This window comes from Salmo salar, chromosome 01, assembly GCF_965601325.2.
Source record: "Salmo salar chromosome 01, fSalSal1, whole genome shotgun sequence".
Lineage (NCBI taxonomy): Eukaryota > Metazoa > Chordata > Actinopteri > Salmoniformes > Salmonidae > Salmo > Salmo salar.
Window position 1 is genome coordinate 178570001 of NC_138291.1, and position 25942 is coordinate 178595942.

Sequence of the window (25942 nt, forward strand, 5' to 3'; positions counted from 1 at the left end):
GACACATAGGTCAACAACACAGCGGCTTCATGATGTCAGAGAGGGCGGGGCTGTTACCTGACTGGTATTTAACCGCTGTGATGTCAGAGAGGGCGGGGCTGTTACCTGACTGGTATTTAACCGCTGTGATGTCAGAGAGGGCGGGGCTGTTACCTGACTGGTATTTAACCGCTGTGATGTCAGAGAGGGCGGGGCTGTTACCTGACTGGTATTTAACCGCTGTGATGTCAGAGAGGGCGGGGCTGTTACCTGACTGGTATTTAACCGCTGTGATGTCAGAGAGGGCGGGGCTGTTACCTGACCGATATTTAACCGCTGTGATGTCAGAGAGGGCGGGGCTGGTGTAACGCTTCAGTCCAAAAGCCTGAGGAAGAGATTTATTTTTAATACAATGGTGCCCCGTGCTCACCGTCCATCAACTAAGTGTGTGTGTGTGTGTGTGTGTGTGTGTGTGTGCAGAGGAGAGAGGCTGAGAGATTTGTTATGGAGCAATCTTTCCACTCCTCTGATCCTGTGTCGTCACTGTCAGCGTGACTTCTACCTCTGGTCTAGCACTGTAGAGATAAGTCAATTACCCATCTATCCCTCCACTCCTCTATCCCTCCACTCCTCTATCCCTCCACTCCTCTATCCCTCCACTCCTCTATCCCTCCATCCCTCTATCCCTCCATCCCTCCACTCCTCTATCCCTCCGCTCATCTATCCCTCCATCCCTCCACTCCTCTATCCCTCCACTCCTCTATCCCTCCACCCCTCTATCCCTCCGCTCCTCTATCCCTCCGCTCCTCTATCCCTCCACTCCTCTATCCCTCCACTCCTCTATCCCTCCACCCCTCTATCCCTCCACTCCTCTATCCCTCCACTCCTCTATCCCTCCACTCCTCTATCCCTCCATCCCTCTATCCCTCCATCCCTCCACTCCTCTATCCCTCCGCTCATCTATCCCTCCATCCCTCCACTCCTCTATCCCTCCACTCCTCTATCCCTCCACCCCTCTATCCCTCCGCTCCTCTATCCCTCCGCTCCTCTATCCCTCCACTCCTCTATCCCTCCATCCCCATCCCTCTATCCCTCCACTCCTCTATCCCTCCACTCCTCTATCCCTCCTCTATCCCTCCTCTATCCCTCCACTCCTCTATCCCTCCACTCCTCTATCCCTCCACTCCTCTATCCCTCCACTCCTCTATCCCTCCGCTCCTCTATCCCTCCGCTCCTCTATCCCTCCTCTATCCCTCCACTCCTCTATCCCTCCACTCCTCTATCCCTCCACTCCTCTATCCCTCCACTCCTCTATCCCTCCACTCCTCTATCCCTCCACTCCTCTATCCCTCCGCCCCTCTATCCCTCCACCCCTCTATCCCTCCACCCCTCTATCCCTCCACCCCTCTATCCCTCCACCCCTCTATCCCTCCATCCCTCCATCCCTCCACTCCTCTATTCCTCCACTCATCTATCCCTCCATCCCTCCACTCCTCTATCCCTCCGCTGCTCTATCCCTCCGCTGCTCTATCCCTCCGCTCCTCTATCCCTCCGCTCCTCTATCCCTCCACTCCTCTATCCCTCCACCCCTCTATCCCTCCACTCCTCTATCCCTCCATCCCTCCGCTCCTCTATCCCTCCGCTCCTCTATCCCTCCACCCCTCTATCCCTCCGCTCCTCTATCCCTCCGCTCCTCTATCCCTCCACTCCTCTATCCCTCCACTCCTCTATCCCTCCACCCCTCTATCCCTCCACTCCTCTATCCCTCCACTCCTCTATCCCTCCACTCCTCTATCCCTCCATCCCTCTATCCCTCCATCCCTCCACTCCTCTATCCCTCCGCTCATCTATCCCTCCATCCCTCCACTCCTCTATCCCTCCACTCCTCTATCCCTCCACCCCTCTATCCCTCCGCTCCTCTATCCCTCCGCTCCTCTATCCCTCCACTCCTCTATCCCTCCATCCCCATCCCTCTATCCCTCCACTCCTCTATCCCTCCACTCCTCTATCCCTCCTCTATCCCTCCTCTATCCCTCCACTCCTCTATCCCTCCACTCCTCTATCCCTCCACTCCTCTATCCCTCCACTCCTCTATCCCTCCGCTCCTCTATCCCTCCGCTCCTCTATCCCTCCTCTATCCCTCCACTCCTCTATCCCTCCACTCCTCTATCCCTCCACTCCTCTATCCCTCCACTCCTCTATCCCTCCACTCCTCTATCCCTCCACTCCTCTATCCCTCCACTCCTCTATCCCTCCGCCCCTCTATCCCTCCACCCCTCTATCCCTCCACCCCTCTATCCCTCCACCCCTCTATCCCTCCACCCCTCTATCCCTCCATCCCTCCATCCCTCCACTCCTCTATCCCTCCACTCATCTATCCCTCCATCCCTCCACTCCTCTATCCCTCCGCTGCTCTATCCCTCCGCTGCTCTATCCCTCCGCTCCTCTATCCCTCCGCTCCTCTATCCCTCCACTCCTCTATCCCTCCACCCCTCTATCCCTCCACTCCTCTATCCCTCCATCCCTCCGCTCCTCTATCCCTCCGCTCCTCTATCCCTCCGCTCCTCTATCCCTCCACTCCTCTATCCCTCCATCCCCATCCCTCTATCCCTCCACTCCTCTATCCCTCCACCCCTCTATCCCTCCACTCCTCTATCCCTCCATCCCTCCGCTCCTCCATCCCTCCGCTCCTCTATCCCTCCGCTCCTCTATCCCTCCGCTCCTCTATCCCTCCACTCCTCTATCCCTCCACTCCTCTATCCCTCCATCCCCATCCCTCTATCCCTCCGCTCCTCTATCCCTCCGCTCCTCTATCCCTCCGCTCCTCTATCCCTCCGCTCCTCTAAATCTCCGCTCCTCTATCCCTCCGCTCCTCTATCCCTCCGCTCCTCTATCCCTCCGCTCCTCTGTCCCTCTGTCCCTCTATCCCTCCGCTCCTCTGTCCCTCTGTCCCTCTATCCCTCCATCCCTCTATCCCTCCATCCCTCCACTCCTCTATCCCTCCATCCCTCCGCTCCTCTATCCCTCCGCTCCTCTATCCCTCCGCTCCTCTATCCCTCCGCTCCTCTATCCCTCTATCCCTCTATCCCTCCGCTCCTCTATCCCTCTGCTCCTCTATCCCTCCACTCCTCTGTCCCTCCTCTATCCCTCCTCTATCCCTCTATCTCTCCTTCCCTCTCTCAGCCATCACTAACAGAGAGTCAGAAGAGGAGGGTTTAAAACAAACAAGGTGTTTACCTGGCAGATGGACCAGCCCACTGTGTTTGTTGTGTGCTGTTGTGTTTATTGAACATTGGAAAAGCACCGCCTTGTTTCCCCACAGCTATTTGTAGATATTGGACCCCCCCCCCCCCCTCTCATCCCCATACACAGCAACACACACGCCCCCCCCTCCCACCGATACAACGCTGTGCTCTGCAGACAGTAACGTTCTGGTGGACAACATGCCGATGTTTGCAGTCGAAAGGATTTTGACGTAGAGGACAGAACTTTCCCTCCGTCTTCTTCCCTCTCTTCACAGCGTGTTTAAACGACGGCGGTGTTTTTAGAATATGGATTCATCTCTGAAGGCTCTCCACCAAGGGCACAGTATTGTACTGAAACACCTTCGCTCAAAATGGAGGGCAGAACCCACCCTGCTGATGAAGTAATACAATTCCCCTCTAATCCTGTTTTAGGTTTGTGTGTTTCATGCGCCGAGCCGATAGCTGGGCGAGGAGGACAAAATAAAAAAGGTGACGTTTTTGGGTCGTTTTTTTGTTGTTGTAATATTGACGGCGTATTGTGGTAAATGGAGCGGGGTCAGTGTCCTTTCCTTGGCCGTATCGATTCGCCCTTCAGCTGTTGGCGCGAGAGGAGAGGAGAGTAGGGAGAGATGACTGGGGGGAGGGGAGAGGAGAGTAAGGAGAGAAGACTGGGGGGAGGCGAGGGGAGAGGAGAGTAGGGAGAGAAGACTGGGGGGAGGCGAGGGGAGAGGAGAGTAGGGAGAGATGACTGGGGGGAGGCGAGGGGAGAGGAGAGTAGGGAGAGAACACTGGGGGAGGCGAGGGGAGAGGAGAGTAGGGAGAGAAGACTGGGGGGAGGGGAGAGGAGAGTAGGGAGAGAAGACTGGGGGGAGGGGAGAGGAGAGTAGGGAGAGAAGACTGGGGGGAGGGGAGAGGAGAGTAGGGAGAGAAGACTGGGGGGAGGCGAGGGGAGAGGAGAGTAGGGAGAGAAGACTGGGGGGAGGCGAGGGGAGAGTAGGGAGAGATGACTGGGGGGAGGCGAGGGGAGAGGAGAGTAGGGAGAGATGACTGGGGGGAGGCGAGGGGAGAGGAGAGTAGGGAGAGAAGACTGGGGGGAGGCGAGGGGAGAGGAGAGTAGGGAGAGATGACTTTGGGGAGGCGAGGGGAGAGGAGAGTAGGGAGAGAAGACTGGGGGGAGGTGAGGGGAGAGGAGAGTAGGGAGAGAAGACTGGGGGGAGGGGAGAGGAGAGTAGGGAGAGAAGACTGGGGGGAGGCGAGAGGAGAGTAGGGAGAGAAGACTGGGGGGAGGCGAGGGGAGAGGAGAGTAGGGAGAGATGACTGGGGGGAGGCGAGGGGAGAGGAGAGTAGGGAGAGAAGACTGGGGGGAGGCGAGGGGAGAGGAGAGTAGGGAGAGAAGACTGGGGGGAGGGGAGAGGAGAGTAGGGAGAGAAGACTGGGGGGAGGCGAGGGGAGAGGAGAGTAGGGAGAGATGACTGGGGGGAGGCGAGGGGAGAGGAGAGTAGGGAGAGAAGACTGAGGGGAGGCGAGGGGAGAGGAGAGTAGGGAGAGAAGACTGGGGGAGGCGAAGGGAGAGGAGAGTAGGGAGAGAAGACTGGGGGGAGGCGAGGGGAGAGGAGAGTAGGGAGAGAAGACTGGGGGGAGGCAAGGGGAGAGGAGAGTAGGGAGAGAAGACTGGGGGGAGGGGAGAGGAGAGTAGGGAGAGAAGACTGGGGGGAGGCGAGGGGAGAGGAGAGTAGGGAGAGAAGACTGGGGGGAGGCGAGGGGAGAGGAGAGTAGGGAGAGAAGACTGGGGGAGGCGAAGGGAGAGGAGAGTAGGGAGAGAAGACTGGGGGGAGGCGAGGGGAGAGGAAAGTAGGGAGAGAAGACTGGGGGGAGGCGGGGGGAGAGTAGGGAGAGAAGACTGGGGGGAGGCGAAGGGAGAGGAGAGTAGGGAGAGAAGACTGGGGGGAGGCGAGGGGAGAGGAGAGTAGGGAGAGAAGACTGGGGGGAGGCGAGGGGAGAGGAGAGTAGGGAGAGAAGACTGGGGGGAGAGGAGAGTAGGGAGAGAAGACGGGGGGGAGGCGAGGGGAGAGGAGAGTAGGGAGAGAAGACGGGGGGGAGGCGAGGGGAGAGGAGAGTAGGGAGAGAAGACAGGGAGGAGCCGAGGGGAGAGAAGACTGGGGGGAGGCGAGGGGAGAGGAGAGTCTGGAGAGAAGACTGGGGGGAGGGGAGGGGAAACAGCGACTCTGCTGTTGATAATCCACACGGTGTCTCTGGGTTATTGACCCTGCTATTGATAATCCACACGGTGTCTCTGGGTTATTGACCCTGCTGTTGATAATCCACACGGTGTCTCTGGGTTATTGACCCTGCTATTGATAATCCACACGGTGTCTCTGGGTTATTGACCCTGCTATTGATAATCCACACGGTGTCTCTGGATTATTGACCCTGCTATTGATAATCCACACGGTGTCACTGGGTGCGTTATTGACCTTGCTATTGATAATCCACACGGTGTCTCTGGGTTATTGACCCTGCTATTGATAATCCACACGGTGTCTCTGGGTTATTGACCCTGCTATTGATAATCCACACGGTGTCTCTGGGTTATTGACCCTGCTATTGATAATCCACACGGTGTCTCTGGGTTATTGACCCTGCTATTGATAATCCACACGGTGTCTCTGGGTTATTGACCCTGCTGTTGATAATCCACACGGTGTCTCTGGGTTATTGACCCTGCTATTGATAATCCACACGGTGTCTCTGGGTTATTGACCCTGCTGTTGATAATCCACACGGTGTCTCTGGGTTATTGACCCTGCTATTGATAATCCACACGGTGTCTCTGCGTTATTGACCCTGCTGTTGATAATCCACACGGTGTCTCTGGGTTATTGACCCTGCTATTGATAATCCACACGGTGTCTCTGGGTGCGTTATTGACTCTGCTGTTGATAATGGCTGTGGTGCTCCGCTATTCACCACGTCGCCATGACAATCAGGATGGCGGTGCCTTAGATTCAGCCTCTCTCTGTCGCTCTCTCGCTCTCTCTCTGTCGCTCTCCATTTCCCTTCCTCCTCTTGTGTGATGTGGCAGCATAGAGAGATTAGAACGATTCAGAAAATACAATTGGGGAAAAATAATGCACATATAAGTGTTAAATGTTACCGTTGTGGCGTTGCTATTGGATAAGAATGACATACTGTGTATTCAGGAAGTATTCAGACCCCTGACTTTTTCCACATTTTGTTACGTTACACCATAATTCTAAACTTGATGAAATTGTTTTTTCCCTCATCAATCTGCACACAATGCCCCGTAATGACAAAGCAAAAACATGTTTTTAGAAATGTTTGCTAATTTATTAAAATAAAAAACTGAAAAATTACATTTACATTAAGTATTGAGAGCCTTTACTCAGTACTTTGTTGAAGCAGAGATTACAACCTCAAGTCTTCTTGGGTATGACACTAGAAGCTTGGCACACCTGTATTTGGGGAGTTCCTCCCATTCTTCTCTGCAGATCCTCTCAAGCTCTGTCAGGTTGGATGGGGAGCGTCGCTGAACAGCTATTTTCATGTCTCTCCAGAGATGTTAGATCTAGTTCAAGTCCGGGCTCTGACTGGGACACTCAAGGACATTCAGACTTGTCCCGAAGCCACTCCTGCGTTGTCTTGGCTGTGTGCTTTGGGTCGTTGTCCTGTTGGAAGGTGAACCTTCACCCCATTCTGAGGTCCTGAGCGCTCTGGAGCAGGTTTTCATCAGGGATCTCTCTGTACTTTGCTCCGTTCATCTTTCCCTCGATCCTGACTAGTCTCCCAGTCCCTGCTGCTGAAAAACATCCCCACAGCATGATGCTGCCACCACCATGCTTCACCGTAGGGATGGTGCCAGGTTTCCTCCAGACGTGACGCTTGGTGTGCGTGCGGCATGATGTGGAGGGAGGAGAGGAAGAGAGGAAGAGGAGGAGGAGAGAGGGCCCAGTACCGCCACTGTGTTGATAGCACATTTAGCTCTAAGATCATTTGCCGTTCTAGTGCTGCCCTCCATGCATTGAGCTGTTAAAACAAGTAGCCACATGCCTCCCAACCCACAGCCGTCCAGTTACAATGTGAAGTGGAGGCGACAGGTCTCCATACACACTGCCTCGCTGCCGGGTCGTCCTCGCTGCCGGGCCGGTCTCGCTGCCGGGCCGGTCTCGCTGTTTCTCCGGCCTGTTTTAATTGGTTACCTGGGGCCTTGACAACGGCCGGCTGTTGTAATTGGTTACCTGGGTCCTTGACGATGGCTGGCTGTTGTAATTGGTTAACTGGGTCCTTGACGATGGCTGGCTGTTGTAATTGGTTAACTGGGGCCTTGACGATGTTCGGCTGTTGTAATTGGTTAACTGGGGCCTTGACGATGTTCGGCTGTTGTAATTGGTTAACTGGGGCCTTGACGATGGCTGGCTGTTGTAATTGGTTACCTGGGTCCTTGACGATGGCCGGCTATTATAATTGGTTACCTTGGGTCCTTGACGATGGCCGGCTGTTGTAATTGGTTAACTGGGGCCTTGACGATGGCCGGCTATTGTAATTGGTTACCTGGGGCCTTGACGATGGCCGGCTGTTGTAATTGGTTACCTGGGATCTTAATGATGATGAGGACTCTCTCTGTCTGACTGGAACTTTTCATTTGCTCTCGTTCTGAGGGCTGGGATGGGCTGGCTGTGTTGTAGTGCAGTGGTTCCCAAACTGGGGGTTGGGACCAAACTGTGGGTCATGCATACTAATTTTGATGCCACTGGTATGCCTGGCCAATGAGCTTTATTATCTTGGTTATCCAACAACTGTAAATGCCTTGAGTTTACATTTCAGTTAAAAAACATTCAAAATGAATCTCTTTGGCCTCGACATGAGAATGCTTGAGAAGAAAATAACCCCATTCCTGTAAAATACACTGCTGGATCTTTGATGTTATGGGACTATTTATCTTCCACTGGTCTTGGGGCCTTAGTTAACGTCAACGACATCATCAACTTTAACAAGTGCCAATATATTTTTGACTGAAACCTGGTTGCCTCTGCTCGGACTGTCCTGTGTCTGTAATTATTGTTCTGTGTCTGTAATTACTTTCCCGCGTCTGTAATTACTGTTCTGTGTCTGTAATTACTGTTTACTGTCATGTGTCTGTAATTACTGTTTACTGTCCTGTGTCTGTAATTACTGTTCTGTGTCTGTAATTACTGTTTACTGTCATGTGTCTGTAATTACTGTTTACTGTCCTGTGTCTGTAATTACTGGTCTGTGTCTGTAATTACTGTCCCACGTCTGTAATTACTGTTTACTGTCCTGTGTCTGTAATTACTGGTCTGTGTCTGTAATTACTGTCCCACGTCTGTAATTACTGTTTACTGTCCTGTGTCTGTAATTACTGGTCTGTGTCTGTAATTACTGTCCCGCGTCTGTAATTACTGTTTACTGTCCTGTGTCTGTAATTACTGGTCTGTGTCTGTAATTACTTTCCCGCGTCTGTAATTACTGTTCTGTGTCTGTAATTACTGTTTACTGTCATGTGTCTGTAATTACTGTTTACTGTCCTGTGTCTGTAATTACTGGTCTGTGTCTGTAATTACTGTCCCACGTCTGTAATTACTGTTTACTGTCCTGTGTCTGTAATTACTGGTCTGTGTCTGTAATTACTGTCCCGCGTCTGTAATTACCGTTTACTGTCCAGCGTCTGTAATTACTGTTTACTGTCCCGTGTCTGTAATTACTGTTTACTGTCCCGTGTCTGTAATTACTGTTTACTGTCCCGCATCTGTAATTACTGTTTACTGTCCTGTGTCTCTAGCTGTGTCTGTGGCGGTGTCTCGAGCCACGGACAACAGCACTGTAGCCAGTCAGATCCACGGACTACAGCACTGTAGCCAGTCAGATCCACTGACTACAGCACTGTAGCCAGTCAGATCCACTGACTACAGCACTGTAGCCAGTCAGATCCACTGCAGAACCACTGACTACAGCACTGTAGCCAGTCAGAGCCACTGCAGAACCACTGACTACAGCACTGTAGCCAGTCAGATCCACTGCAGAACCACTGACTACAGCACTGTAGCCAGTCAGAGCCACTGACTACAGTACCCAGAGTTCACAGGAAACTCCATCCGTCTGTCCATAGGAACAGAACTAGTCTCTTTCTGTACATGACCAGACACACAGTTACCCAGGAGAAAATGGATTGATTGAGTTGTTTACAGTACTTAGGATCAAATCATTCTCACCTTACCGTCTAGGTATTGAAATCAGTTATCACTGGTGTATATTTATATATATTTAATTTTATTTAAACTAGACAAGTCAGTAAAGAACAAATTCTTATTTACAACGACGGCCTACCCCGGACAAACCCGGACGACTCTGGGCCAATTGTGCGCCGCCCTTATGGGACTCCCGTATCACGGGCCGGTTGTGATACAGCCTGGAATCGAACCAGGGTCTGTAGTGACGCCTGTAGCACTGAGATGCAGTGCCTAAGACCGCTGTGCCACTCGGGAGACCCCCCCCCCCCTCCATATGATTTTATAGTTTTCTGATAGTGTGATTCTGTCGTCCTAGGCTGAACATTCGCAGTGTTTTAGGTCTACTCTTAACTCCATGTTCTCAGGCTCTACTAACACCCAGCTACGGTAATTGAACAAACAACGCTTACCTACTCATCCCACTGTCACACAATCAAACCCTCACAACATTGATTTGTGTGACATCTTTAGCTCATCGGCTGCAAAGGTGTGAGGCGTCTGAGAGACTGACGAGGAAGAACATAGGACTGCTGTGTGGATGCTATAGGACTGGGGAAGCCAAGCTGCTGGGCCCTGCTGTGTGGATGCTATAGGACTAGGGAAGCCAAGCTGCTGGGCCCTGCTGTGTGGATGCTATAGGACTAGGGAAGCCAAGCTGCTGGGCCCTGCTGTGTGGATGCTATAGGACTAGGGAAGCCAAGCTGCTGGGCCCTGCTGTGTGGATGCTATAGGACTGGGGAAGCCAAGCTGCTGGGCCCTGCTGTGTGGGTGCTATAGGACTGGGGAAGCCAAGCTGCTGGGCCCTGCTGTGTGGGTGCTATAGGACTGGGGAAGCCAAGCTGCTGGGCCCTGCTGTGTGGGTGCTATAGGACTGGGGAAGCCAAGCTGCTGGGCCCTGCTGTGTGGGTGCTATAGGACTGGGGAAGCCAAGCTGCTGGGCCCTGCTGTGTGGGTGCTATAGGACTGGGGAAGCCAAGCTACTGGGCCCTGCTGTGTGGATGCTATAGGACTGGGGAAGCCAAGCTACTATCTCTCTCTCTACTTGGGGCCCCCTGAGTGCCACAGCTCTGCCTGACATGGTTCACACCTCCGTCTTATCCTGTCTCTCCTCTCCCCCTTGTCTCTCCTCTCCTCCTTGTCTCTCCTCTCCTCCTTGTCTCTCCTCTCCTCCTTGTCTCTCCTCTCCTCCTTGTCTCTCCTCTCCTCCCTGTCTCTCCTCCCTGTCTCTCTTCTCCTCCTTGTCTCTCCTCTCCTCCTTGTCTCTCCTCTCCTCCCTGTCTCTCCTCCCTGCCTCTCCTCCCTGTCTCTCTTCTCCTCCTTGTCTCTCCTCTCCTCCTTGTCTCTCCTCCCTGCCTCTCCTCCTTTTCTCTCCTCCCTGTCTCTCCTCCCTGCCTCTCCTCCCTGCCTCTCCTCCCTGCCTCTCCTCCCTGCCTCTCCTCCCTGCCTCTCCTCCCTGCCCCTCCTCCCTGCCCCTCCTCCCTGCCCCTCCTCCCTGTCTCTCCTCCCTGTCTCTCCAACAGCAGATCTGACCAGTTACTAACGGGTATACAGGAAATCCTTCCTCTGTTGTAGTAGTTCAGAGAGGAGAGAGAGGGGAGAGAGGAGAGAGGAGAGGAGAGGAGAGAGAGGAGAGGATGGTCAGAGAGAGAGGGGAGAGGAGAGAGAGAGAGAGGAGAGAGAGGAGAGGATGGTCAGAGAGGAGAGAGAGGAGAGAAGAGAGAGAAGGGGATGGTCAGAGAGGAGAGAGAGCGAAGAGGATGGTCAGAGAGGAGAGAGAGAGAAGAGGACGGTCAGAGAGGAGAGAGAGAGAAGAGGATGGTCAGAGAGGAGAGAGAGAGAGAGAGAGAGAAGAGGACGGTCAGAGAGGAGAGAGAGAAGAGGACGGTCAGAGAGGAGAGAGAGAGAGAGAGAAGAGGACGGTCAGAGAGGAGAGGAGAGAGAGCGAAGAGGATGGTCAGAGAGGAGAGAGAGAGAGAGAGAAGAGGACGGTCAGAGAGGAGAGAGAGAGAGAAGAGGACGGTCAGAGAGGAGAGAGAGAGAGAGAAGAGGATGGTCAGAGAGGAGAGAGAGAGAGAGAGAAGAGGATGGTCAGAGAGGAGAGAGAGAGAGAAGAGGACGGTCAGAGAGGAGAGGAGAGAGAGCGAAGAGGATGGTCAGAGAGGAGAGAGAGAGAGAGTGAAGAGGATGTTCAGAGAGGAGAGAGAGAGAGAGAGAAGAGGACGGTCAGAGAGGAGAGAGAGAGAGAAGAGGACGGTCAGAGAGGAGAGATCTCTGTTTCCCCAGGTCCCTTGACACCTGACTGGGGAAATAAGGTGGTCAGCTCTTTAAATGGTTTTTCTGTGGCTCACTGATTCCTGAAATAGACAGATTGATCAGATTTGCAACGGAGTGTGACCTGTAAGATACTAGACCATTTCTACCTCCTACCTAACCTTGCGTCACCGACATGTAATTTTGAAAAACACATGGAACCCTGAACTAAGTGATATAGGAGGTTGTCAATATTTGTTTTGTGTGGGACGGTCAAGTGTAAAACCCTTCAATTTACATCCTGCAGTATGATCTGAACATCATGACAACCACTCTCTCTGTCTCTCTCCAGACTTGGCATCTCGATTTTGTCTTCTGTTTTTTGGGGATCATTTCTTCAGTCTGGGTTTCTATCTGTCTTTGCCCCAGTATGGACGTGAAGTGGGATTTTCCAAAGGCGATGAAATTCAACAATTATAATTTAATAGTTTCTCAAATTTTTAAAGGAAGTTTATTTAATCTCTGTGAGTGGCTTGAGCTAGCCCTAATCCTAATCTAGTCCAAACCCCAACATTTTGGGATGGCATGTAAGAGGGTTTATTGTGTTACTCACGCTGTTGATATTGTCCCCTGAGCTACTGAGAGGATTGAGGTCCTGTCTGAGGAACAGGGCTGCCAAACATCTCATCGATTTTATCCAATCAAAACAGGAATTACCCCAAATTTAAGATCATAGCTCAGAATGATATTTAGTATTTGTATGACGGATTTATTACGTTTCTCTCACCCAATCCTAAAATGATGAACGCACACAGACACACACACACGCACACACACACACACGGCCAGTTTATATATTTTGTATTATAGTTAATTATGTCTCCAGGTAAGGTGGTCTACTACCATGGAACACAGCAGGTGTAACCACAGGGTTATAGGTGATGTATCAGGTAAAGGTGTTATAACACTCAGCAGGTGTGACAGTTGATGTATCAGGTAAAGGTGTTATAACACACAGCAGGTGTAACCACAGGGTTATAGTTGATGTATCAGGTAAAGGTGTTATAACACACAGCAGGTGTAACCACAGGGTTATAGGTGATGTATCAGGTAAAGGTGTTATAACACTCAGCAGGTGTAACCACAGGGTTATAGTTGATGTATCAGGTAAAGGTGTTATAACACTCAGCAGGTGTGACCACAGGGTTATAGTTGATGTATCAGGTAAAGGTGTTATAACACACAGCAGGTGTAACCACAGGGTGATAGTTGATGTATCAGGTAAAGGTGTTGTAACACACAGCAGGTGTGACAGTTGATGTATCAGGTAAAGGTGTTATAACACACAGCAGGTGTGACCACAGGGTTATAGTTGATGTATCAGGTAAAGGTGTTATAACACACAGCAGGTGTAACCACAGGGTGATAGTTGATGTATCAGGTAAAGGTGTTATAACACTCAGCAGGTGTAACCACAGGGTTATAGTTGATGTATCAGGTAAAGGTGTTATAACACACAGCAGGTGTAACCACAGGGTTATAGTTGATGTATCAGGTAAAGGTGTTATAACACTCAGCAGGTGTAACCACAGGGTTATAGTTGATGTATCAGGTAAAGGTGTTATAACACACAGCAGGTGTGACCACAGGGTTATAGTTGATGTATCAGGTAAAGGTGTTATAACACACAGCAGGTGTGACCACAGGGTTATAGTTGATGTATCAGGTAAAGGTGTTATAACACACAGCAGGTGTAACCACAGGGTTATAGTTGATGTATCAGGTAAAGGTGTTATAACACTCAGCAGGTGTAACCACAGGGTTATAGTTGATGTATCAGGTAAAGGTGTTATAACACTCAGCAGGTGTGACCACAGGGTTATAGTTGATGTATCAGGTAAAGGTGTTATAACACACAGCAGGTGTGACCACAGGGTTATAGTTGATGTATCAGGTAAAGGTGTTATAACACTCAGCAGGTGTAACCACAGGGTGATAGTTGATGTATCAGGTAAAGGTGTTATAACACACAGCAGGTGTGACCACAGGGTTATAGTTGATGTATCAGGTAAAGGTGTTATAACACACAGCAGGTGTGACCACAGGGTTATAGTTGATGTATCAGGTAAAGGTGTTGTAACACACAGCAGGTGTGACAGTTGATGTATCAGGTAAAGGTGTTATAACACACAGCAGGTGTGACCACAGGGTTATAGTTGATGTATCAGGTAAAGGTGTTATAACACACAGCAGGTGTAACCACAGGGTGATAGTTGATGTATCAGGTAAAGGTGTTATAACACTCAGCAGGTGTAACCACAGGGTTATAGTTGATGTATCAGGTAAAGGTGTTATAACACACAGCAGGTGTAACCACAGGGTTATAGTTGATGTATCAGGTAAAGGTGTTATAACACACAGCAGGTGTAACCACAGGGTGATAGTTGATGTATCAGGTAAAGGTGTTATAACACTCAGCAGGTGTAACCACAGGGTTATAGTTGATGTATCAGGTAAAGGTGTTATAACACACAGCAGGTGTAACCACAGGGTTATAGTTGATGTATCAGGTAAAGGTGTTATAACACTCAGCAGGTGTAACCACAGGGTTATAGTTGATGTATCAGGTAAAGGTGTTATAACACACAGCAGGTGTAACCACAGGGTTATAGTTGATGTATCAGGTAAAGGTGTTATAACACTCAGCAGGTGTAACCACAGGGTTATAGTTGATGTATCAGGTAAAGGTGTTATAACACACAGCAGGTGTGACCACAGGGTTATAGTTGATGTATCAGGTAAAGGTGTTATAACACACAGCAGGTGTAACCACAGGGTGATAGTTGATGTATCAGGTAAAGGTGTTATAACACACAGCAGGTGTGACCACAGGGTTATAGTTGATGTATCAGGTAAAGGTGTTATAACACTCAGCAGGTGTAACCACAGGGTGATAGTTGATGTATCAGGTAAAGGTGTTATAACACACAGCAGGTGTAACCACAGGGTTATAGTTGATGTATCAGGTAAAGGTGTTATAACACTCAGCAGGTGTAACCACAGGGTTATAGTTGATGTATCAGGTAAAGGTGTTATAACACACAGCAGGTGTAACCACAGGGTTATAGTTGATGTATCAGGTAAAGGTGTTATAACACTCAGCAGGTGTGACCACAGGGTTATAGTTGATGTATCAGGTAAAGGTGTTATAACACACAGCAGGTGTAACCACAGGGTTATAGGTGATGTATCAGGTAAAGGTGTTATAACACACAGCAGGTGTAACCACAGGGTTATAGTTGATGTATCAGGTAAAGATGTTATAACACTCAGCAGGTGTAACCACAAGGTTATAGTTGATGTATCAGGTAAAGGTGTTATAACACACAGCAGGTGTAACCACAGGGTTATAGTTGATGTATCAGGTAAAGGTGTTATAACACACAGCAGGTGTGACCACAGGGTTATAGTTGATGTATCAGGTAAAGGTGTTGTAACACACAGCAGGTGTGACAGTTGATGTATCAGGTAAAGGTGTTATAACACACAGCAGGTGTGACCACAGGGTTATAGTTGATGTATCAGGTAAAGGTGTTATAACACACAGCAGGTGTAACCACAGGGTGATAGTTGATGTATCAGGTAAAGGTGTTATAACACTCAGCAGGTGTAACCACAGGGTTATAGTTGATGTATCAGGTAAAGGTGTTATAACACACAGCAGGTGTAACCACAGGGTTATAGTTGATGTATCAGGTAAAGGTGTTATAACACTCAGCAGGTGTAACCACAGGGTTATAGTTGATGTATCAGGTAAAGGTGTTATAACACACAGCAGGTGTAACCACAGGGTTATAGTTGATGTATCAGGTAAAGGTGTTATAACACACAGCAGGTGTGACCACAGGGTTATAGTTGATGTATCAGGTAAAGGTGTTATAACACTCAGCAGGTGTAACCACAGGGTGATAGTTGATGTATCAGGTAAAGGTGTTATAACACACAGCAGGTGTAACCACAGGGTTATAGTTGATGTATCAGGTAAAGGTGTTATAACACTCAGCAGGTGTAACCACAGGGTTATAGTTGATGTATCAGGTAAAGGTGTTATAACACACAGCAGGTGTAACCACAGGGTTATAGGTGATGTATCAGGTAAAGGTGTTATAACACTCAGCAGGTGTAACCACAGGGTTATAGTTGATGTATCAGGTAAAGGTGTTATAACACACAGCAGGTGTAACCACAGGGTTATAGTTGATGTATCAGGTAAAGGTGTTATAACACACAGCAGGTGTAACCACAGGGTGATAGTTGATGTATCAGGTAAAGGTGTTATAACACTCAGCAGGTGTAACCACAGGGTTATAGTTGATGTATCAGGTAAAGGTGTTATAACACACAGCAGGTGTAACCACAGGGTTATAGTTGATGTATCAGGTAAAGGTGTTATAACACTCAGCAGGTGTAACCACAGGGTTATAGTTGATGTATCAGGTAAAGGTGTTATAACACACAGCAGGTGTAACCACAGGGTTATAGTTGATGTATCAGGTAAAGGTGTTATAACACTCAGCAGGTGTAACCACAGGGTTATAGTTGATGTATCAGGTAAAGGTGTTATAACACACAGCAGGTGTGACCACAGGGTTATAGTTGATGTATCAGGTAAAGGTGTTATAACACACAGCAGGTGTAACCACAGGGTGATAGTTGATGTATCAGGTAAAGGTGTTATAACACACAGCAGGTGTGACCACAGGGTTATAGTTGATGTATCAGGTAAAGGTGTTATAACACTCAGCAGGTGTAACCACAGGGTGATAGTTGATGTATCAGGTAAAGGTGTTATAACACACAGCAGGTGTAACCACAGGGTTATAGTTGATGTATCAGGTAAAGGTGTTATAACACTCAGCAGGTGTAACCACAGGGTTATAGTTGATGTATCAGGTAAAGGTGTTATAACACACAGCAGGTGTAACCACAGGGTTATAGTTGATGTATCAGGTAAAGGTGTTATAACACTCAGCAGGTGTGACCACAGGGTTATAGTTGATGTATCAGGTAAAGGTGTTATAACACACAGCAGGTGTAACCACAGGGTTATAGGTGATGTATCAGGTAAAGGTGTTATAACACACAGCAGGTGTAACCACAGGGTTATAGTTGATGTATCAGGTAAAGATGTTATAACATTCAGCAGGTGTAACCACAAGGTTATAGTTGATGTATCAGGTAAAGGTGTTATAACACACAGCAGGTGTGACCACAAGGTGAGCGGGATCTGTTGGACTAAAGTGTGTTTTTATGCTACAGTTGTAGATCTCAGTCATGTCCTCTACACTGATCTGCAGGGGAAAAGGTATATGTGTGTTCTACTGACCAGCAGACTGACCCAGGGGCATGACAAGAGGAGAGAGCAGTGTTATCCTGTCAATTTGTTGTAGTGCACCCTGGGTATTCTGCTGATGGTCATTGGAATCAAATAGTAGTTTTCTACCCTCCCAAATCAAAACCAACACAGTTCAGGAAACACCTGCTACCCAGTCAGATTTTTAGAAAATGGGGAAATGGTGTTTGACTCGAGAGAAAATCAATTTGCTGGGAGACACAGTAAACAGCAGCTAAATAATTAAAGAGAAAATATGTGTACAGCTGGATAAGAGCAGAAAACACACTGTCACGGACACACACACAGGTACACACACACAGGTACACACACACACACACACAGGTACACACACACACAGGTACACACAGGCACACACACAGGCACACACACACACACACACACAGGTACACACACACACAGGCACACACACACAGACACACACACAGACACACACACACAGGCACACACACACACACACACACAGGCACACACCTACACACACAGACACACACAGGCGCACACACACACACTCACACACACACAGGTACACACAGACACACACACAGGTACACACACAGGTACAAACACAGGTACACACACACACACACACACACACACACACAGGTACACACACACACAGGTACACACACAGGTACACACACACACAGGTACACACACACACACACAGGTACACACACACACAGGTAGACACGCACACACACACACACACACACACACACACACACACACACACACACACACACACACACACAGGTACACACACACACACACACACACACAGGTACACACACACACAGGTACGCACACACACACACACACACAGGCGCACACACACACAGGTACACACAGGCACACACATATACAGGTGGGTATTATACATTTACAAAAAAAAGCTGTTTTTAGGAGCAGCAGATCAATAAGGGGGACATTTTAGGAGCAGCAGATCAATAAGGGGGACAGGTCGACTTCCAGACTTCAGTCAACAGACTTTATATTGACAGAGTCAACAGACTCTGTAGGTAATACAAAATACTGGTCTCACACCCAGTATTTAGAGAGAGATTATAGTAACAGTATTTAGAGAGTTTATAGTAACAGTATTTAGAGAGAGATTACAGTAACAGTATTTAGAGAGATTATAGTAACAGTATTTAGAGAGAGATTACAGTAACAGTATTTAGAGAGAGATTACAGTAACAGTATTTAGAGACAGGTTATGGTAATGTATTTTGAGACAGATTATGATAACCATATTTTGAGACAGATTATGGTAACGTATTTCGAGACAGATTATAGTAACAGTATTTAGAGAGATTACAGTAACAGTATTTAGAGACAGGTTATGGTAACGTATTTTGAGACAGATTATAGTAACGGTATTTAGAGACAGATTATAGTAACGATATTTAGAAACAGATTATAGTGACAGTATTTAGAGAGATTATAGTAACGGTATTTAGAAACAGATTATAGTAACAGTATTTAGAGACAGATTATAGTAACAGTATTTAGAGAGATTATAGTAACGGTATTTAGAGACAGATTATAGTAACGATATTTAGAAACAGATTATAGTAACAGTATTTAGAGAGAGATTATAGTAACAGTATTTAGAGAGATTATAGTAACATTACACCATAAACTGCTACATCACTTTTCTTATTTACATGGAAGCTGCGCTACTTAGTCAGTGACGTGTCTGTTTGTCCGTGTGTCCGTTTGTCCATGTGTCCATGTGTCCGTTTGTCCATGTGTCCGTTTGTCCATGTGTCCGTTTGCACGCTATGTGATTTAAAGCAATCAATTGCAAGTGGCAAAAGGAATTTGTTTCAATCAGGCCTGATTTGTACTCTGTCTGTCTACTGTAATGTAGCTGTAGACTGTTACTATTGTGTGTTCACGGACGGTAAAATACTGATTTCTTTTTTTGTAGGGGTGGGGGGGGGGGGCCCTAAAATGTTATGGTGACAGGGAGTAAATCCCTCGTCTCCCAGATGGAGATCAGCTCTCTGCCTGGGGAGAAGTCCTGACTCTTGTCCTCCTAGTCTCAGAGACCAGGTCATGCTGCTCTCTCTCTCTCTCCCTCTATATATATATATATATACCTGGTCATGCTGCTCTCTCTCCCTCTCTCTCTCTCTATATATATATATATATATATATATATATATATATATATATATATATATATATATATATATATATATATATATATTACCAGATCCAAAGCCCCTCACTCTCTTCATCACAGGGGCCCAGGTTGAGCTAGTGGCTGGACTGAAGAGGTGTTATGTTGTGGCTGAACAGATCTCTGGCTCTCTGTACACAGCTTGACTCCACCACAGCTTGACGCCGTCAGCCCCAGCTGATAGCCCTGGAGAGGAGAGGGGAGGTGGATAGATGGGAGGGGGAGTGATGGAGGAGAGGGGGGGTGAGAGGGGGGGGTGATAGAGGAGAGGGGTGATAGAGGAGAGGGGTGATAGAGGGGAGGTGGATAGATGGGAGGGGGGGGTGATAGAGGAGAGGGGGTGATAGAGGGGAGGTGGATAGATGGGGGGGGGATAGAGGAGAGCGGAGGGTGATAGAGGAGAGGGGAGGTGGATAGATGGGAGGGGGGAGATAGAGGGGATAGAGTAGAGGAGAGGGGGGCGATAGAGGAGAGGGGGGGTGGATAGATGAGGTGGGGTGATAGAGGAGAGGGGGGGTGATAGAGGAGAGGGGGGTGATAGAGGGGAGGTGGATAGATGGGAGGGGGGTTGATAGAGGGGAGGGGAGGTGGATAGATGGGAGGGGGGAGAGAGGGGGGATAGAGGAGAGGGGGGGCGATAGAGGGGATAGAGGAGAGAGGGGGCGATAGAGGAGAGGGTAGAGGGAAAGGGGATACCTAGTCAGTTGTACAACTGAATGTATTCAACTGAAATGTGTCTTCCGCATTTAACCCAACCCCTCTGAATCAGAGAGGTGCAGGGGGCTGCCTTAATCAATATCCACGTCATCGGCGCCCGGCGAACAGTGGGTTAACTGGCCCAACGCTCCTACCCACCAAGAGCAGAGGAGAGGAGAGGTGTCCCACTTTCTGGTCTGCTGTGCTGTGTGGACTAGCGCTGTGAATGTCTGTCGCTCTGTTAAGACCTGATTCTAGATCAGCAGATAAGACACCTGCTCTATTTTAACCCATTGGCTGCTGAAGTGGTCACCTCCTGCAGTGAGCTGTATTTTAACCTATTGGCTGGTGAAGTGGGCACCTCCTGCAGTGAGCTGTATTTTAACCAATTGGCTGCTGAAGTGGTCACCTCCTGCAGTGAGCTGTATTTTAACCTATTGGCTGGTGAAGTGGGCACCTCCTGCAGTGAGCTGTTTTTTAACCTATTGGCTGGTGAAGTGGGCACCTCCTGCAGTGAGCTGTATTTTAACCTATTGGCTGGTGAAGTGGTTACCTCCTGCAGTGAGCTGTTTTTTAACCTATTGGCTGGTGAAGTGGGCACCTCCTGCAGTGAGCTGTATTTTAACCTATTGGCTGGTGAAGTGGGCACCTCCTGCAGTGAGCTGTATTTTAACCAATTGGCTGGTGAAGTGGTCACCTCCTGCAGTGAGCTGTTTTTTAACCTATTGGCTGGTGAAGTGGTTACCTCCTGCAGTGAGCTGTATTTTAACCAATTGGCTGGTGAAGTGGTTACCTCCTGCAGTGAGCTGTATTTTAACCTATTGGCTGGTGAAGTGGTCACCTCCTGCAGTGAGCCCAGAGCCCAGAGCAGTTGTTGACTAGGGTTGCACGATTCCACTAAATTCCTAGCCTCAGCGGCCAAGATGGAACAGGCAACAAAATTCCCAAGTTTTCCAGAAATCCAGGTGCGTGGAACATTCCCAGAAGGGGGGGAATACAGCAGTTCATTCAGAAAGTATTCGGACCCCTTGACTTTTTCCACATTTTGTTACGTTACAGCCTTATTCTAAAATTGATTAAACCATTTTTTACCACATCAATCTACACACAATACCTCGTAATGACAAATCGAAAACCGGTTTAGATATTTTAGCAAATTTATTAGAAATAAAAAACAGAAATACCTTATTTACATAAGAATTCAGACCCTTTGCTATGAGACTATAAATTGAGCTCAGTTGCATCCTGTTTAGATTGATTATCTTTGAGATGTTGCTACAACTTGATTGGAGTCTACCTGTGGTAAATTCAATTGATTGGACATGATTTGGAAAGGCACACACCTGTCTATATAAGGTCCCACAGTAGACAGTGCATGTCAGAGCAAAAACCAAGCTATGAGGTCGAAGGAATTGTCCGTAGAGCTCAGACAGGATTGTGTCGAGGCGGCAAAGAGCTGGGGAAGGGTATCAAAACATTTCTGCAGCATTGAAGGTCCCCAAAAACACAGTGGCCTCCATCCTTCTTAAATGGAAGAAGTTTGGAACCACCAAGACTCTTCCTAGAGATGGCCACCACGCCAAACTGAGCAATCGGGGGAGAAGGGCCTTGGTCAGGGAGGTGACCAAGAACCCGATGGTCACTCTGACAGAGCTCCAGAGATCCTCTGTGGAGATGGGAGAACCTTCCAGAAGGATAACCATCTCTGCAGCACTCCACCAGTCATATTGAAGAGTGCAGGGCTCAGATTGCAACCCTGGCGAAGGCCCCGCCCCTGGTTAAAGACTACAGTTATTTTCTTGCCAGTTTTGATGCAGTATAACTGTCATATGTTTTACCCCCTACACCACTTTCAATAACTTTGTAGAACAGTCCTGTATGCCAAATAGAATCAAATGCTTTTTGGAAGTCAATTTTACATTTTATACATTTTGGTATTATTTTGATGGACATGTCAATATGATCGGTCGTGCAATGTTTTGTTATAAATCCAATTTGGCTATTAAGGAAGTTTAAAACTCTTACATTTCTAATACTATAGAAACCCTTCCCCCAGAATACTGTTCACACAAATTCCTCTGTAATTGTTAGGGTCAAATTTGTCTCTGTTCTTAAAGATTGGGTGTTATGTCCTTGATTCCAGATGTCAGGGAAATAACCTACACTCAGGATCAAATTAAACAGTTTTAATATAGCCAATATACAATTGTGCACTAGTGAGTTTGAGCATCTCATTTAGGATGCCATCAGGTCTGCATGCTTTTTTAAATTTGAGAGCCTGAAGTTTCTTATAGAGCTCCTGGTCAGTAATTGGGGAGTCCAATGGATTTTGATTGTCCTTTACATCTTTCTCTAATCCATAAAACTTCTCATGAATTTGGCGTTGTTCTGCGTTTGCATCAATTTGAACGGTGTTGTAGAGTGTTTTAAAATGGGCTGTCCATATGTCACAATTTTGTATCCCTAATTCCTCTAGTTTCGATAAAATAAAAATGTTTTTCCGATTTTGCCAGAAGTTGTTTGTGTTTATGGACTCCTCAATTAGTGTCAGCTGCTTGCTGTTGTGCTGTGCCTCTCCCTCTCTCTTCCTCTCTCCCTCCCTCTCTCCCTCTCTCTCCCTTTCTCTTCCTCCCTCTCTCTCTCTGTGTTTATCTCTCTCTGTGTTTCTCTCTCTCTCCCTCTCTCCCTCTCTCTTCCTCCCTCTATCTCTCTCTGTGTTTCTCTCTCCCTCCCTCTCTCTTCCTCCCTCCCTCTCTCTGTTTCTCTCTCTCTCTCTGTGTGCCTTTCCCTCTCTCTCCCTCTCTCTTCCTCCCTCCCTCTCTCTCTCTGTTTATCTCTCTTCCTTCCTCCCTCTCTCTCTCTGTGTTTATCTCTCTCTCTCTCCATCTCTCTCCCCCCTCTATCTCTCCAGCTCTCAATCATTCTCTCTCAGTTCAAAGGGCTTTATTGGCATGGGAAACATATGTTTACATTGCCAAGGCAAATGGAATAGACAATTAACAAGGGGAAACATTAGTGAACATTACACTCACAATAGTTTTAAAAGAATGTAGACATTTGAAATGTTATATTATTGGCCATGTACGGTGTTGTAACACTGTGCAAGTAGTTGAAGTGTGACAGGGAGAATAAACAGATAAATATGGGTTGTATTTATAATGTTGTTTGTTCTTCACTGGTTGCCCTTTTTGTCATGGAAACGGAACACACATCTTGCTGCTGCTGTGACGGCACACTGCGGTATTTAGCCTGACAGATATGGAAGTTTATCAATGTTTGATTTGTTTTCAGATTCTTTGTGGATCTGTGTAATCTGAGGGAAATATGTGTCTCTAATATGGTCATACATTTATCTGTCTCTCTCTCTCTCCCCCTCCCTCCCTCCCTCCCTCCCCTCCCCAATTCGCTTTATTGGCATGACGTAACAATGTACATATTGCCAAAGCTTATTTTGGATATTTACAATATAAATAAAAAAGAGAACAGAACGGGACAACAGTAACAACAATAACCAAGGGTCAAAATAACCATACATTGAACAATAACAATAAGCATACAGTAGAGGACATGTGCAGGTTGATTGGTCTGTCAGACACTGTCCCTCATCTTATGGCAGGCAGCAATGTAGTGCGCTGCCAACCCACAGCTCTCTGCGTCCTCCCCCAACAGGACGGGTAGCCTATCCTCATCAGAGAGGTCTTTGAAACCTTCAATAAGGGTTTCAAATTTGGGAAAATGACTCTCTAATTGTTTTATATTTTTTACATTTTGTCAGGAAATGCAGCTCCGTCTCAGGTTCTGCTGTTGTGCAGTGGCTGCACAGCCTTTCCTCTACAGGGAGCCAGGTTTTCCTGTGTCTACCCTTCTCAATGGCAAGACTGCTAACTCTCTCTCCTCTCTCTCTTTCGCTCTCTCTCTCTGTCTCTCTCTGTCTCTCTCTCTGTCTCTCTCTCTCTCTCTCTCTGTCTCTCTCTCTGTCTCTCTCTCTCTCTCTCTCTCTCTCTCTCTCTCTCTCTGTCTCTCTCTCTGTCTCTCTCTCTGTCTCTCTCTCTGTCTCTCAGAACATCCATGGTCATAAGGGCCCCATCACAGCGGTGTCGTTTGCTCCTGACGGGAGGTACCTGGCCACCTACTCTAACGCGGACAGCCACATCTCCTTTTGGCAGGTTTGTACTCGCACACACCACGCACACACCACGCACAAACATGCACACTCACTCACTCACAGGCACACACACACTCACCGTTCCTAGAAGATAGCTGATATTGCATAGTGGAGGGGAGCATGGAGCTTTAATGGCCCCCAGTGAGAGGTAGTCTAGTCCTGCTCCAGCCTGTCCTGTCTCCTGGCCTGCCAGCACACACACACCACATCCCAGCCCGGCTGTCTCCTGTCCTGTTCCCAGCAGCAGTTGCACAGAGGAGAGGAGGGACTGTAAAAAACCCTGACGCTGCCGACTCTCTGCCCCCTATCACTAATGACCTTACTGTAAATGTAAACCACAGGTCCCTGCCTGCCTTCCTGCGGGACGCACAGCTAGCCGGCTACATTGGTAATGAGCTAGGAGACGGTCTGGGGTTGTCTGCTAGACACGCTGCCAGCCTAGGGTTTAGGTCTGGGTCTCTCTCTCCTAGACACGCTGCCAGCCTAGGGTTTAGGTCTGGGTCTCTCTCTCCTAGACACGCTGCCAGCCTAGGGTTTAGGTCTGGGTCTCTCTCTCTCCTAGACACGCTGCCAGCCTAGGGTTTAGGTCTGGGTCTCTCTCTCTCCTAGACACGCTGCCAGCCTAGGGTTTAGGTCTGGGTCTCTCTCTCTCTTAGACACGCTGCCAGCCTAGGGTTTAGGTCTGGGTCTCTCTCTCCTAGACACGCTGCCAGTCTAGGGTTTAGGTCTGGGTCTCTCTCTCCTAGACCCGCTGCCAGTCTAGGGTTTAGGTCTGGGTCTCTCTCTCCTAGACACGCTGCCAGTCTAGGGTTTAGGTCTGGGTCTCTCTCTCCTAGACACGCTGCCAGTCTAGGGTTTAGGTCTGGGTCTCTCTCTCTCCTAGACACGCTGCCAGTCTAGGGTTTAGGTCTGGGTCTCTCTCTCCTAGACCCGCTGCCAGTCTAGGGTTTAGGTCTGGGTCTCTCTCTCCTAGACACGCTGCCAGTCTAGGGTTTAGGTCTGGGTCTCTCTCTCCTAGACCCGCTGCCAGCCTAGGGTTTAGGTCTGGGTCTCTCTCTCTCCTAGACACGCTGCCAGCCTAGGGTTTAGGTCTGGGTCTCTCTCTCTCTTAGACACGCTGCCAGCCTAGGGTTTAGGTCTGGGTCTCTCTCTCCTAGACACGCTGCCAGTCTAGGGTTTAGGTCTGGGTCTCTCTCTCCTAGACCCGCTGCCAGTCTAGGGTTTAGGTCTGGGTCTCTCTCTCCTAGACACGCTGCCAGTCTAGGGTTTAGGTCTGGGTCTCTCTCTCTCCTAGACACGCTGCCAGTCTAGGGTTTAGGTCTGGGTCTCTCTCTCCTAGACCCGCTGCCAGTCTAGGGTTTAGGTCTGGGTCTCTCTCTCCTAGACCCGCTGCCAGCCTAGGGTTTAGGTCTGGGTCTCTCTCTCCTAGACCCGCTGCCAGTCTAGGGTTTAGGTCTGGGTCTCTCTCTCCTAGACCCGCTGCCAGTCTAGGGTTTAGGTCTGGGTCTCTCTCTCCTAGACACGCTGCCAGTCTAGGGTTTAGATATGTTTCTTAATGGGGAGGGAGGTTTAAATATGTTTCTTGATGGGGAGGGAGGTTTAAATATGTTTCTTAATGGGGAGGGAGGTTTAAATATGTTTCTTAATGAGGAGGGAGGTTTAAATATGTTTCTTAATGGGGAGGGAGGTTTAAATATGTTTCTAGATGAGGAGGGAGGTTTAAATATGTTTCTTAAT

At 48.6% G+C, this 25942-nt stretch overlaps 1 protein-coding gene across 2 annotated transcripts in view; it reads left to right on the forward strand.

The window, feature by feature from the left end:
• Positions 1–25942, forward strand: part of wdr7 (WD repeat domain 7) — a 403835-nt gene that overhangs the window by 371551 nt on the left and 6342 nt on the right. For both annotated transcript variants that reach the window (XM_045693965.2, XM_082956906.1), the window contains one exon: positions 24102–24206. In XM_045693965.2, coding sequence (XP_045549921.1) covers positions 24102–24206 — 105 coding nt within the window. The remainder of the gene's footprint in view (positions 1–24101; positions 24207–25942) is intronic.